Genomic DNA, 16,721 nt, shown 5'->3' on the forward strand with positions numbered 1-16,721 from the left:
AATCAGCGATTTTTCTTTCCTGCAACCTGTGGTTGCAGGAATGAAAATCGCTCCGTTTATGGCCAACTTAAGCCACATTCAAGCTTTTGAAATCTGAGACTTTTGCATGCTTTGAATGATACAGGATGTCTGAATTTTGGGTTGGCAGCATCTACACATCATAGGGCTTTCACAATTACCTTGGGTTGTGGCAAGGATGAGCAATTAATGCCCCGTACACACGATCGGAAATGCCGCCAGCAAAACTCCGATGAGAGCTTTTGGTCGGAAATTGCGACCGTGTGTATGCTCCATCAGACATTTGCTGGTGGAATTCCCGCCAGCAAAAGATTGAGAGCAGGTTCTCTATTTTTCGGTCGGAAAAAGTTCCTATCCGAAAATGCGTTCGTCTGTATGCAATTCCGACGCGCCAAAAAAAACATGCATGCTCAGAAACAATTCGACGCATGCTCTGAAGCATTGAACTTCATTTTCTCGGCTCGTCGTAGTGTTGTACGTCACCGCGTTCCTGACGGTCGAAAGTTCAGAGAACTTTTGTGTGACCGTGTGTATGCAAGCCAAGCTTGAGCGGAAGTCCATCGGAAAAACCTTCCAAGTTTTTTCTGGCAGAAATTCCGCTCGCGTGTACGCAGCATAAGAGTGGCAGAGTTGCACTGTAATATTCAGGTCTAACCACAAGTCCATTCCAGTTTTATTAATGGAATAAACTTGTGTCTGGACTTGAATATTACAGTGTGATGCTTTGATTCTTAACTCATCCGCTGACTTGTGTATGACTGTTAAGAGCCATAAACATTAAGTGCTTTTTGACAGAAATAGTTGGTATGCCTACATTGTTGTTGATTTATCTTATGTCTATTATAGTGCTTAGTGGGGTATGTTTAACACTTACATGATCTATAATTATTCTGTTTTTCATTTATACCAGTGGTCTCCGGATGTGGCCCTTGGCTTGCCTTTATCCGGCCCTTGGGGCATGACACCAATGATGGGGCACTATTACTCCCACTGACACCAATGATGGGGCATTGTTAGCAACACCAGGATATTTTCTACGCCTACTGGCCACAGCCCGGCGTCTCTAAATTCTGAAGGATAATAAACTGGCCCTTTGTTACAAAAATTTGGAGAGACCCCTTATTTATATGACAATATATTATTTAAATTTGAGATTGAGATCTTACCACAACAGGAATATTGATAGTTCGGATTAAGTCAGTACTCGGGTTTCCCTTAGACAGAATAGAATCAAAAACATATGTTTTTCGGTTGACAGCCGACACCTCTGTTCCATTTTCAAGAAACACAATATCCTCTTTCGGTCTATACTCACTAAAATAAAAGAGATTGAAGAAAACACATAATTCTTTATTACAAAAGGTAAACTGTGCAAATCTATACATATTTTCAAGGGACAGCAAGTGAATATAAATACATACAGCCTCATCTATAAACTCCTTTAGACACTGTTAAACGTGCGTTCAGAGGCAGTTGGACATTTTTTTCAACTGCCCCTGAACTTATTCAATGTTATCCTATGTGACCATGTACACAGTCTCGTTTATTGCCATTTTTTTTGCAGTTGCGTTTAACAGCGTTTCTTTGGAAACGAAAAAAAAATGGGTTCAGACGCAGAATATTTCTACGTTTCAGACGCCAAACGGGGCTAAACACGGGTACCCGCGTTTTCGTTTATAAGCGCTTTTAACCAGTTACCAACCGGCCCATAGCCAAATGACGGCTGCAGGGCGGCTGGATAACTCTGGGAGCACGTACTATGACGTGATTTTGGAAAACCGCTCCCGCGCACCCCCTGGGGCACGCACACGGGAACATCCGTGACTGGCGGAGTGATCACATGTAAACAAACCGGCGTCATGTCATGACGCCGGTTCCTCCCTCCCCTCTCTGTACCGATCGATACAGAGGGGGAGGGATCGGATGGCAGCAGCGATGTGGGCTGGATGTGTAGTGCCCACAGCGCTGCTCTGTGACATGTGCAGTCACATCCATGGATCCATGCTCAGCCATCCCTCCATGCTCAGCAATACCCCGCAATTACATAGTTACATAGTAGGTGTGGTTGAAAAAAGACACAAGTCCATCAAGTCCAACCTATGTGTGATTATGTGTCAATATTACATTGTATATCCCTGTATGTTGCGGTCATTCAGGTGCTTATCTAATAGTTTCTTGAAGCTATCGATGCTCCCCGCTGAGACCACCGCCTGTGGAAGGGAATTCCACATCCTTGCCGCTCTTACAGTAAAGAACCCTCGACGTAGTTTAAGGTTAAACCTCTTTTCTTCTAATTTTAATGAGTGGCCTAAAGTCTTGTTAAACTCTCTTTTGCGAAAAAGTTTTATTTCTATTGTAGGGTCACCAGTACGGTATTTGTATATTGAAATCATATCCCCTCTCAAGCGTCTCTTCTCCAGAGAGGATAAGTTCAGTGCTCGCAACCTTTCCTCATAACCAAGATCCTCCAGACCCTTTATTAGCTTTGTTGCCCTTCTTTGTACTCGCTCCATTTCCAGTACATCCTTCCTGAGGACTGGTGCCCAGAACTGGACAGCATACTCTAGGTGCAGCCGGACCAGAGTCTTGTAGAGTAGGAGAATTATCGTTTTATCTCTGGAGTCGATCCCCTTTTTAATGCATGCCAATATTCTGTTTGCTTTGTTAGCAGCAGCTTGGCATTGCATGCCATTGCTGAGCCTATCATCTACTAGGACCCAGAGGTCCTTTTCTATCCTAGATTCCCCCAGAGGTTCTCCCCCCAGTGTATAGATTGCATTCATATTTTTGCCACCCAAATGCATTATTTTACATTTTTTCATACATTGAACCTCACTTGCCATGTAGTTGCTCACCCCATTAATTTGTTCAGATCTTTTTGCAAGGTTTCCACATCCTGCGGAGAAGTTATTGCCCTGCTTAGCATCGTCTGCAAATACAGAGATTGAACTGTTTATCCCATCCTCCAGGTCGTTTATGAACAAATTAAATAGGATTGGTCCCAGCACAGAACCCTGGGGAACCCCACTACCCACCCCTGACCATTCCGAGTACTCCCCATTTATCACCACTCTCTGAACTCGCCCTTGTAGCCAGTTTTCAATCCATGCACTCACCCTATGGTCCATGCCAACGGACCCTTTTTTGTACAGTAAACGTTTATGGGGAACTGTGTCAAATGCTTTTGCAATACCCCGCAATACTCTGCGATACCCAGCCATACCCCGCAATACCCAGCCATGCTCATCCATGCTCGGCCTCTGTATGTGGCCAGGCTGTGGAAGTCTCACACATGTGGTATCTCCGTACTCAGGAGTAGGAGAATATATTTTGGGGTGTCATTTTTGGTATGTACATGCTATGTGTTAGAAATATTGTATAAATGGACAACTTTGTGTTAAAAAAAAAAAAAAAAAAAAAAATGCGTTTTAACCACTTCCCACCCACCGGCCGTGATACGACGTCCTTGACTTTGTGCGGGGATATTATTATTATATGAGATTTATATAGCGCCAACAGTTTACGCAGCGCTTTACAATGTATAAGGGGGACAACACAAGTGGTACAGGAGGGCCCTGCTCGTAGAGCTTACATTCTAAAAAGGGAGGGGGTGGTGGTACAAAAGGTAATAGCTGCAAAGAATGATTTGATGGGGGTGGCTCAGGGACAGTTATGTGGGTGTGGGATAGGCTTCCCTGAATAAATGAGTTTTCATGGATCTCCTAAAGGTGGACAGGGTAGGGGCTGATCGGACATACTGGGGGAGGGAATTCCAGAGGATGGGAGAGGCTCTGGAGAAGTCCTGAAGGCGAGCATGGGAGGAGGTAACAAGGGAGCTAGAGAGCAGGAGGTCCTGGGAGGAGCGGAGGGGGCGATATGGGCGATATCTACAGATGAGGTTGGTGATGTAGATAGGGGCGATGTTGTGAATGGCCTTGTATGTTATGGTTAGCATTTTTAATTTTACACGGTGGGGTAGGGGAAGCCAGTGAAGGGATTGGCAGAGAGGAGCAGCAGTCGCGGATCGATTAGTGAGGTGTATTAGTCTAGCAGCAGCATTCATAATAGACTGAAGGGGGGATAGCCTGCTTAAGGGTAGGCCATTAAGGAGAGAGTTGCAGTAGTCAAGGCAGGAAATAATCAAGGAGTGAATAAGTTGCTTTGTGGTGTCATTAGTCAGCTACAGGCATCGTTCAGATATCAGCTTTTTCAGCCGGCGATTTCCTACACCATAAGAACGGCGATCATAGCGGCTGTTCCACTGCTTGATCGTTCTTACGGGAGGCGAGAGGGGACGTCCCCCCCTCCCGCCACCCTCAGGTGCTTCTACCGACTCACGGCTACGATCGAAGCCAGGATTGTTTTTTTTTTGTTTTTTTATTATTTCAGGCTTCCCAGCGTAGAGGTGAAATGTGGGGTCTTATTGACCCTATATCTCACTGTAAAGAGGACCTGTCATGCCATATTCCTATTACAAGGATGTTTACATTCCTTGTAACAGGAATAAAAGTGATCAAAAAAGTCAAGCTAAAATAAAGTAAAACGAACAATAAAAAATAAATAAATAAATAGTTTTTTTCCCCCCCGTGTCCTCGCATGCAGAAGCGAACGCATACGTAAGTCCCGCCCACATATGAAAATGGTGTTCAAACCACACATGTGAGGTATCACTGCGATCCGTAGAGCGAGAGCAATAATTTTGGCCCTAGACCTCCTCTGTAACTCAAAACATGTAACCAGTAAAAAATTTTAAAGCGTCACCTATGGGGATTTTTAAGTAGGGAAGTTTGGCGCCATTCCACGAGCGTGTGCAATTTTTAAGGGTGACATGTTAGGTATCTATTTACTCGGCATAACTTCATCTTTCGCATTATGCAAAAACATTGGGCTAACTTTACTATTTTGGTTTTTTTTTTTAAAGCAGAAAACTGTTTTTTTTTTTTCCAAAAAAACGCGTTCGAAAAATTGCTGCGCAAATACCGTGCCAGATAAAAAGTTGCAACGACTGCCATTGTATTCTCTAGGGTCTTTGCTAAAAAAAAACATAATGTTTTGGGGTTCTATGTAATTTTCTAGCAAATAAATGAGGATTTTTACATGTAGGAGAGAAATGTCAGAATCGGCCTGGGCACTCCAGAACGCCTGAAGGTGCTCCGTGCATGTTGGGCCTCTGTATTTGGCCACGCTGTGTAAAAGTCTCACACATGTGGTATCGCCGTACTCGGGAGTAATAGCAGAATGTGTTTTGGGGTGTAATTTGTGGTATGCATATGCTGTGTGTGAGAAATAACCTGCTAATATGACAATTTTGTGAAGAAAAAAAAAAAATCTTGATATTGCAAAGAATTGTGGGAAAAAAATGACAACTTCAAAAAACTCATCATGCATCTTTCTAAATACCTTGGAATGTCTTCTTTCTAAAAAGGGGTCATTTGGGGTATTTGTACTTTTCTGGCATGTTAGGGTCTCAAGAAATTAGATAGGCCGTCAGTACTTCAGGTGTGATCAATTTTCAGATATTGGCACCATAGCTTTTGGACTCTATAACTTTCACAAAGACCAAATAATATACACCGATTTGGGTTTTTTTTTAACCACAGATATGTAGCGGTATAAATTTTGGCCAAAATATGAAGAAAAATTACTAGTTTGCAAAATTTTATAACAGAAATGAAGAAAAATGCATTTTTTTTTTTTTTTTTTTTTTACAGAATTTTCGGTCTTTTTTCTTTTATAGCGCAAAAAAAAAAAAAAAAAAACCCAGCGGTGATTAAATACCACCAAAAGAAAGCTCTATTTGTGTGGAAAAAAAGGACAAAAATTTCATATAGGTACAGTGTTGCATGACTGAGTAATTGTCATTCAAAATGTGAGAGAATATAAATATATCACACACACACACACACACACACACACACACACACACCATACATATAGACCATATATAGTCATACTTTTTCAAGTAGAAGGTCAAATGTGGCAATGGACATGCGTGTGAAATTAAAAAATTTGTCAGGGTAGGTACGCAGCTGTACATACATGTTTACAAAATATCCTGACGACATTCGCTGCGCAATCAAAGGATGGGTCCAATACCGATGACTCTGGACCTCTCACGCAATTTTCCATGCCGTTCTAGCCTCATCAAGAGCAATGTCAGGAACATTTCCGCACATATACTCATTATGGGATCCATTGCAAAAAAAAAAAAAAAAACACACAGAAATAGAGGCAAATACAAGTAGACAACTGCTCTCTCTGCTGCTGCTGCTGCTACTCACTCTGGTCAAAATGGCTGAAATAGTTAACTACAATGTTTTTTGAGCTTGGGGAGGGTCTTAAATGAGGTAATCTTAATAAACGCTTATAGATACAAATGCGGTTAAACGTGCGTTTTAAACACAGGTTTCAAAAAAATTTGTTCAGAGGACTTTGCCTCAGCATCCTGTGTACATGGGACCTAAGGCTCCATTCAAACTTGTGCGACTTGTCATGTGAGTTTGGATACAAAGTAATCCCAAATGTCATCTGTTGGAGGACCAAGATCCATTTCCCTTTTTTATTTGCAGTGTAGAGTAATGAAAATTTAAGCAGAAATTTAGCAAGCAGCTGAGCACAGGATAGAGAATTGAGACCTTTGGAGTTGTTTGCTTGGACAAGACTATCAAACAAAGGCGTTGCAGCAATGTTTATTATGGAAGCCTGGAATGCGCGACGAAGCGGTAAATAATGATAGAGTTTCCGGTCTAAATTCAAATCTGATTGCAGCCGACTTAAAATACTGTTCTGTATTTTGCTGGAAGATAGTAAGGATACCAGCAGTTTTCCACCTCAGAAGTCCCTGTAATTTAAAAATTTCAAGGTACAAATCTGGCCATACACCGTTAGTTACGGTAGTTTTTTGTTTTTTCAATCAGCCAGCGGTCTGAAAAAACAAAAACAACCCCAAGACATCAAATCCCCCCCCCCCGCCACCAGGGTTATACTCACTAAAGCCTAGGATAGCCAGTACCCAGATGTACTAATATTTCTCACACTTTCCACCTCAGAATGTGAGTGGGCACCTTTGAGCATTTTTAAATATTTGGCAGTACAGTATCTAGAGCAGGGTTTATCAACCAGTGTTCCATAGAATCCTAGGGTTCCTGCACAGGTTTCTAGGGGTTCCTTAAGCAATGATCTACCTCTCAGATAGGTTCCCACTGGCACCATTAATCGTTTTAGCTATCTTTAAGGTGATAATTCTTCCCAATGTCCACAAATGTAAGGAGCATTCTTCCCATTGACTATTACACTAATGTATCATAAATAGACATAGTAATTTTTAGCAGGGGTTCTCTGAGAGCGGAAAGTTATTGTATTGTATGGTTGTATTAAAAAGGTTGAGAAAAGGTTGATCTAGAGTGTAATGGATTAGTCCCCTGAAACACATACTGTACTAAGGGGATCTTGAAGGAAGACATATGCTGAATTACCAATTACCAGCAGGTTATGTGCTGGAGATTTGGGTAAAAAAAAATTAGCAGAAATTGTGGGCAGAACTCCCCTCTCTCCTGTTCCCTGGGGTACTGTAGCACAAAAGAATTCTGGGTTATTTTTTTTCTTCAAAGATGACCTTAACTACACAATTTTGCAAAGTATCTAAGGAGGATCCAGCATGGTGAGCTGTAAAAAGGTGCAACTGTGCAATACAAATCATTTTAAAAAGGAGGAGATCGATGTGATCTACAACTGACATATATGCCAATATGCACCAGGCATTACATTTAGTTTTAAATACACAGTAGATAGTAGAGGGACAATGTTAAGTGTTATTTATTAATTCCTATTTATAATTAGTGGCGATACAAGTTGATGTACTACCTTAAAATATAGGATAAGGGGCGTGACCGGAAGCCGACCTTAATGGACGCTTGATCTCCCTGCTCTCCAAGCCCTCAGCAAACAAGGCAATCTAGGGGACGATTCACTCCATATATATGGGCAAATCGAGGACCACCCGATCCTCCAAACAAACAAAGGGGCACATCACAACCCCCTCCGGGAGCATCCACGGACCTCCGCTCCTTCTTCCTCCAGACGGACATGCCACAGAACGGAGCTGACAAGATGGCGCCGGACACCGCTGGGTCCGGCCGCTGGAACTCCACACAGACACCGCCGCCTCCTATCATCCACCACAGCCGCTCTTCAGAATCCCCGCGGACGGTGATCGTCCCTGCGGATCCAGACTTCCAATCCGGAGCGGTGAGTCCCTCCAGCTGCCCAGACCCCCAGGCCTCACAGCCGTCTAGGCCGCAGCCTGCCATGCTGCCCGCCCACACACACACAGCACTACACACAGTGCTCGGCGGCGTTCCTGAGGCTGCTCAGAACGGCCTCAGATCCATACCTACAGGGCTCAGACCTGCTATCCCCAACTCCCTCGGACTGGTCACAGGACTATCCAGCTCTACCAGGCCCCGCATGTCCACCCGGGGGGGCCCGCCATGACCCAGGGGAAGACCATGGTTGCTGCTTCTCCTCCTCCTAAAGCACAGAGGCTGTCCAGATCCAGGGAGCCCAGTGCCAGACACCAACTAGCCCCCACTCCTACTTCTGCACAAAAGACCAGTACCCCGGCCCATCTGGCAGCAACACCCACCATGGCGAACTCCCCCCAACATCCACAGGCCTTGACATGGTCTGAAACCTGGAACCCCTCGATGGCTGGACAATATTTAACATCTGATGCGGGGTCATTCAGCCCACGCTCTCCGACGCCTGGCCCATCCTCGCCCGCTCTGCTTCAGGCCCCCTCTTTACCCCCTCAATGGCACGCATATTTACAAGCTATGCCCACCAAAGAGGACTTTCGACAGTTAATAGAGGATGTGAAATCCACCTGCCGCACAGAGATTCAAGTACTCCAGACAGGTCTCAAACACCTAGCAGACAGAGTTGAAATGGCTGAAGAAGAAATCCAAGAAACTAAACTGGCAGTTCATAGAACACAACTCCAGGGGGCAGATCACCGCTCTCTCCTCAGGGAAATGCAGAGGCACGTGGAAGATCTTGACAACAGGGGGCGCCGAAACAACATTCGAGTGAGAGGGGTCCCGGAGTCGGAGGGCACAGAGGATCTGCAATCAACTTTACAAACCATTTTCAACAACCTACTTGGAGAACCACCCGCAAAACACATAGAAATGGATAGAGCCTATCGTGCTCTGCGGCCCAAGGGAACCACCTCAAAACCGAGAGATGTCATCTGCAGAATTGCATCCTAACCTCTCAAGGAAGGTATCATGAAGCAGGCTCGTCTCGCACGCAAGGTTCTTTTCGATGGAGTCCAGATTCAACTATACCCGGATCTTTCCTGGATCACCCTGCAAAAACGTAGACTTCTCCAACCTTTGCTACAAATCCTGCAGACCAAAGAGATCTCCTACCGCTGGGGATTCCACTTCACCCTCACCGCAAAACATCAGGGCAAGTCTGCCACACTAAGATACCCGGAGGACCTTCGCATTTTCTGTGACACTTTGGACATCCAACCCCCACAATTGCCGGAATGGGACTTAGTGGCCACACCACCAGCACTTTGGCAAAAAGTCCCTACTTCTAAACGAACCCGGAACTCCGACGCTGCACGCAAGCCTGCCAAACACAGGGATCGTTGAGCCCATACTTGAAATACCCATGTCTTAACATGGGAATGGAACGCTTTGGTCCAACATTTTATATCTGCTCGGGACTTGGTTGCCTAATACGTTACTAGCTTAGAGTCCCCCCAGATTGCCCCTACGCCAATCTTTAGGCTAACACACAGGGCGCGCTTTGGATAGGTTTGGAGATCTTGTTGCCCAGCCAGTCACTTGTTACCCCTCCCTTTTTTGATTTATAGCATAGGAACTTGTATAAGTTCACCAGTTTTATTTTACCATTTGCGGGCTCCCTGGCGCCCTCCCTTGGCCGGTCCACTTGGGCGGGCGGTGGAGGGGCGTCTTGGAATCCGCTTTAACCTGGGCTTGAGGGCCCCTCAAGGTTTGCTAATAATGTATGCTTCTCATCTTCTCCAGGTGCTAACTACTTTTCTCTTTCCTCTCCCAACTTTTCTTTCCTCCTTCCCCTTTAGTCATCTCCAGGTATGCACAGTGAACTACACAGAATGTCCTGGTCTCCTCCCGGAGAGAGCCGACCCATGGCCCTGGCCTCACAGTCTGGAACTCCTCCATCAGGTAAGCGCATATTCCACACATACATCTAGCAAGATGGCCAAGATCCTATCCCTAAATGTACATGGCTTAAATTCCAATAAAAAAAAAAAAGACACCTGGCACTGAGGGAGTTCAGACAATCAGGAGCTGATGTCATACTAGTCCAAGAGACCCATTTCGATAAAGGGGGCTCATTCGCATTTGCATCCAAATACTTCCCCCAGACTTATCTCTCCTCAAACACCCATAAAAGAGCGGGAGTGGCAATACTCATTAAAAAGGGATTCCCCTTCACCTGTGTAACTCAATACTGCGACCCTAACGGCCACTTTATTATACTACAGGGACTCTGGCATACACAAGACATCACACTATGTGCCTTATAAGCACCAAACATTAAACAACATAGCTTTCTCTCTAAGGTTTATGCTAGAATCTTCAAATCAAGCCCCGGGGTGTTGGTGGTGGGGGGAGAATCTTATTCAATCAGCAGCTGCGGATCGTCATGTGGTGGGCTCCCGGGTATCTCCACCTCGAGTCCTTAGGGACTCTAGATTGATCTCCAGACGATATGTGCTCTTTGATGCCTGGAGGGCCCTCCACCCGGGCGATCGGCAGTACACATTCTACTCCGCACCCCATCGCACACACTCCCGGATTGACTCCTTCTATGTTAATAATCACACACTTAAACTAACACGCACAGCTCAAATACTCCCTATCTCTTGGTCGGATCATGCCCCTATTGTACTCACCCTTGATTTGGGCAACTCTAACCGTAAAGCCTATAATTGGAGATTGAACACATTCCTTCTCCAACACCAACCGGCCCAAGTAGAGTTAAACACTGCTCTCAAACACTACTTTATGGAAAACGCTACCCCCGAAAACTCTCTATCTACACTTTGGGAAGCCCATAAGGCGGTTCTTCGGGGCAGGTGTATGGCTCTTTCTTCGGCAATGAAAAAAAGACTCCCTAGCCGCAAAAACAAAAGCAGAACAGGAACTTGGAAAGCAGGAACGCAAACTTAAAACCACCCCCACAATATCCCTCCTCAGGAAAATAATCCACCTACGCTCAACACTTAAAGACCTCACCCTGGGTCGCATAGCAAAAGCGTTGACCAGAATGAAGCAAATGTTCTACGACAAAGGGAATAAAGCACATACCCTCCTAGCTAATAAAACTACGAGAAAAATCCCACATGCAAACACCACACCAGATAAAAAAAATAATTGGGGCCAACTAATATCCCATCCTACAGAGATAGCCCACATTTTGGCAGACTTTTACAAAGACCTCTACAATAACCCGGACATACCTAGTAACCCTCCGTCCCCAGACCTATCCCAAAACATGAGAGAATACTTAGAACGAAGCGGAGTCCCTCACCTCACGCCATCTGACCTGTTGTCATTAAATGCGCAGATCACTGATGAAGAGATAGAATTGACTATTAAGTCCCTACCGAATCATAAAGCTCCAGGACTCCAGATGGATTCCCTTATGAATACTATAAGACGTTTCTTCCCACACTACTTCCATATTTACGCAAACTATTTAATGCCTTCCTCCGCGATACTCCCATACCGCCAGACATGCAGCGTTCCTTTATCACTTTAATCCCCAAACCAGACAAAGACCCATCCCTGTGCGCTAACTACAGACCTATCGCCCTACTGAATTCGGACCTAAAAATATTCACCAAATTACTATCCAACCGCCTTAATATGATTTTGCCCTCACTGGTCCACAAAGACCAAGTGGGGTTTGTCCCACTCAGACAAGCAGGCGACAATACCAGAAAGGTTATAGATTTGGTGGATGTGGCGAACAGGGAGGACACCCCGTCCCTGTTACTAAGCTTGGACGCGGAGAAAGCCTTTGACCGCTTGGGGTGGCCTTTCCTGTTTCGCCACGCTACAATACATGGGATTCCGGGGCCCCTTTCTACAAGCAATTAAATATCTTTATTCCAATCCTTCCTCTCAGGTCAGGACCCCCTTTGCACTCTCCACATCCATCTCGGTAGCCAATGGCACAAGACGGGGGTGTCCACTTTCACCCCTGCTATTTGCACTTTGCGTCAAACCCCTGGTCGCGTCCATTTGGAATAACTCAGACAAACGGGGAATACCGGTAAGAGGTAGGGAGTTTAAGATCTCCCTCTTTGCCGACGACGTCATTCTTACATTAACTCAGCCCCATACTACCCTCCCGATTTTGCATGCAGAATTGGATCGCTTCCGTCTTCTCTCGGGTTACAAAATCAATCCATCAAAGTCAGAAGCATTGCCTATTAATATCCCCAAAGCAGAGATCTCACTCTCAAAAACTAACTTTCCCTATACTTGGAAATCAACGGCCATGGAGTATCTGGGGACCCACATCACTTCAAAATTTAACACTTTATACCAAGAAAATTTCCCCCCCCCCCCCCCCTTTTCCGCTCCATCAGATCCTCACTGCTGCAGTGGAAAAAACACCAAATCTCCCTACTAGGACGAATTGCTTCAATTAAAATGACAATCCTCCCGAAGCTCCTATATCTCTTCCAAACGTTGCCCATCCCAATTCCATACAAACATCTAAAGAAACTCCAATCTGAATTACTCCAATATGTCTGGAATTACAAGAGACACAGGATACCGAGTTTAGTGATGATGGCGTCACGTAATGAGGGAGGTTTAGCGTTCCCTAACATTATCAATTATTATCAAGCAGTTCAGTTGCTTCGTGGTTCACCCAAAAATCATACAACAAATGGACCGAAATTGAAAAAATATGGCTAGCCCCCATACACCCGAATAACTTACTATGGAGTGCAAGTGCGGACGTAGCTCCCGATCGTTTGCTAGGACCCATGTCCCAATTAAGGCGGATGTGGCGTTCATTGGCATTCGCTCACGGACTGACATCAGAAAAATCACTTTTGACCTCTTTCATCTGTAACCCTAAGGTGCCAGATAGCCTCACTCACCAAATGTCACACCCCTTGACATCCCGGAATCTATTCCATTTCGGGAATTTGGTAGATGCCAGGACACGCAAGCTCTTAACATTCTCTGACCTACAGACCAAATATGAACTCCCCAAACAGGTATTCTATGGGTATCTGCAAATTCGACACTATGCACTCTCTATAACTCCCGACCTACAATTCTCCCCCCATCTCCATTTGAAAATATAATTTTAGCAGGTACAGCACAGAAGGGCCTCACATCGAGTATATATAAGATTTTGAATGTAGCTTTCATAGGAGAACGAGCCAAACATTCATACATGATTAGATGGGAGAAGATCCTGGACGAGGAAATCCCCATAACACAATGGCAGACGATATGGTCTCAAGCTGCACAGAGCTCAATCTGCACATTATACAAAGAGAATACCTATAAAATTCTCCTACTCTGGTACATGACCCCGGAGGTGATCCATGCTATTTTCCCCAATAGCTCTGATAAGTGTTGGAGATGTGGGGGGGCAAAGGGCACTTTTCTCCACATATACCGGAGTTGCCCGTTATTGACCCCATACTGGACTGCGGTCCAGCAGTTATTGGCTCACCTTCTGGAGATGCATGTCCAGGTGACCCCAAAATTTTTCCTCTTAGGCTTGTCGCCGCTAAAACTCACTAAGCCACTTAAGAAGTTAGTACGCCATGTACTCACAGCAGCACGATGCCTTGTAGCGTTACACTGGAAAAGCACTACCCCACCCTCTATGGAGGACCTATACACCAGAATCAAGGATGTAGAACTGATGGAGAAAATGACGGCCAGAATACAGGACAGATTGGAGGCACACAACAGGGTCTGGGAGCTATGGCATCTCCGGGAGGACCCACCATGATCAGGTACTATCCCCACTTGGATGACTTACTTACCCCCTCTACCCCCCTCTTTCTCTAGTATTTCTCTCTATTCTTCAATACTGCACATTCCTGTGATTTCTTTAGTCACAGACTACAAGTTACAAGTTATTAAAAGTATCAGCGATACCTGCATGCCAATAGAACTGTTAAAAGATGGACACTAAAATATTACGGGCATATAGACATATCAAAATGTATGTAAGCAAATACTGCACATCAGGTATATCTATGGTAATCAAAACCTCTGTTTTATCTTTTTTTTTTTGTCTTTCTGTATTGTACTGCGGATACGAATGATAATCAATAAAAAATGTTATTTGAAAAAAAAAAAAAAAATATATATATATATATATATATATATATATATATATATATATATATATATATATATATATATATATATATATATATATATATATATATATATATATATATATATATATATATATATATATATATATATATATATATATATATATATATATATAATATCTGCCAGAGGGTTCAGAAGCAGAGCCAGCATCAAAGCATAGAATTGTCCATGTTCATTTTCAATCCAGCAAATTTAGAAGGTTCATAGTTGACGTCAGAGAAGTGTGTGTCTGTGACAGTTTCGAGGCCACGCAGGATCTATTCATCAGACATCACCTGCCTGATGAAGGGATCCTACGTGGTTTCAAAATGTGGCACTTTTACTGCTGTGATGTGTTCGCTTTAATAAACGTTTGGTAATATATACGCTGAGTGGTGGTGTTACCTGGTGGTAGAAGATGGGTGGGAACCATATGGTCTCCTTCTGCTTCGAATAAAGACATTTTGTCTCTTCACATATTGTTCAGTAGCCATTTTTCAGCAAATTCTGGGGGGCTTGTACCCTCAAGCTCATTCTTGTTTGCCTCCAAGCCTAATTTTGTTGTACATGTAGCACCCTCCTAGTTATGCAGCTAGGCAAATTTAGCTTTTGGCTTCTGCTGTAATCACAGGAGCAATGAAGGTTTGGTTTGGTCTGCTGAGAGCTTCACAGACTAAAAGTTTTTCCTCCCCTCTGCCTCTAGAAGAAGTCGTTTCTAGAGCTTAGGGCAGGCGGATTCAAATGCCCATTCTGAATATTCAGCAAGGCCTAGCCAATCCCTAAGGAAGTGTACCCAGATGGCGCTATGATACTGTTAAATAGTCTGGAGCCCTGAGGAGTTGGTCTCTTTTTCCTGTTGGGATGGATCTGTGAGCTGAACGGAGAGGGCCAGCCCATATAAATGGAGCCCTATTGACTGAGTACTGGACCACTTTGCAAGAAGTTGCATCTATAGACTGTCTATATACCAGGATCCAGTGCAGACATGGGCGAATTGCAGCCCCAGAGCCACATCTGGCCCTTTGGTTGTCCGTGTCTGGCCTGCAATGTCTCCAATGTCAGCATGCCTCTCTAAGCCTGTCAGCTTCCGAACAGAAGAAGCTGACAGGCCCAGAGAAGCATGCTGATAGATGTCTGTGTAGAGAGCTGAAAGAAATGGAAGCAGAAAGCCTAAGGAGCTGATCAGTAGAGCGGGGAGAGTCAGACATCTTGGTAAATGTTGGTAAGGGAGATGGGGTGATAACTACTGCACAAAGAGGGATCTTTGCTTGGTTTAGGTAGGAGCAGGATGTGGGTTTCTGTATTTTTATTCAGCTTTGGTAACTATGTAATTACAGTAAATAAGCCATGGTTTTGCATTGGAATCTTCTTGGAACACCACCACACAAAAAACAGGAGAGGTGAGCATTGAGTGTAGGATACAAAATACTCACCTTTTATCCTCTATCTCAACTCCAGAGAGCGTGAATATGGGTCCCTTGACCTAAAGCCTGCCTACACAACTCAAATTTTGATTACATTTCTGCTGAATCTCCCAAAATTCGAGCCATGGGTGGCCCTGTCGGCACCACCCAGCAGAACAAAGTTTGAATGAAAAAAACTTGAAGGAGCACGGTGTGAAGTTTTCAGCAAAACAGAGACTACATCTTATATTATGAAGTCCCCATTTTGGGTTCCAGCTATCTGAATACAATAGTTGAAAGGGGAGATTCATAAACTACATGGATGAAGAAATCTATTTGATTTCCCTTGTTCAGCCTGTGGGCTGAATGAGAGAAATTTATATATTTGTATGGCTAGCTTTAGGTAAGCCACTGGGCAATTCTCACTTGCTGTACCAGCAACCTAGAGCATTTTAATATCTACCTAGGTGTACATTACATATACAGACCCGCTAAGAGCTTGGAAATAGGAGGAACTATACATGTAAAACCTGTATTTTTTATTTTAGAAACCCCCCTCTTTTTTATTTTTTTATCAGAGGATGTTTAAAAGAGGACATGCGCTATGAGCAATTTCAATAACCAGACTAAAAAATAACATGCACAAGAATTAATTGAAAGTCTTAATATGTCCCAAGCTGGTCTCAGAAACCTTTGGGATTTGGTGTCCAGGGATGCAGTTTCACCAGATGAAGCTTCTGCAATTATACATCTAAATTTCATGTACTATACTTACTGTAAAGTTACACAATACTTCAGTACTAGGCTTTGAGTTTAAGATTATTAACAAGCTACACCTGATGCTAAGGCAACAATCTGTTATTGATCTAACAAA

At 44.0% G+C, this 16,721-nt stretch overlaps 1 protein-coding gene across 1 annotated transcript in view; it reads right to left on the reverse strand.

Annotated features, from left to right (window-relative positions):
* SCARB2 (scavenger receptor class B member 2) overlaps window positions 1-16,721 on the reverse strand; it is a 118,612-nt gene that overhangs the window by 84,162 nt on the left and 17,729 nt on the right. Inside the window, exon 4 of the mRNA XM_073601038.1 lies at window positions 1,185-1,332. Coding sequence (XP_073457139.1) covers window positions 1,185-1,332 — 148 coding nt within the window. The remainder of the gene's footprint in view (window positions 1-1,184; window positions 1,333-16,721) is intronic.

The sequence above is a fragment of the Aquarana catesbeiana genome, linkage group LG01 (assembly GCF_042186555.1).
Source record: "Aquarana catesbeiana isolate 2022-GZ linkage group LG01, ASM4218655v1, whole genome shotgun sequence".
NCBI lineage: Eukaryota > Metazoa > Chordata > Amphibia > Anura > Ranidae > Aquarana > Aquarana catesbeiana.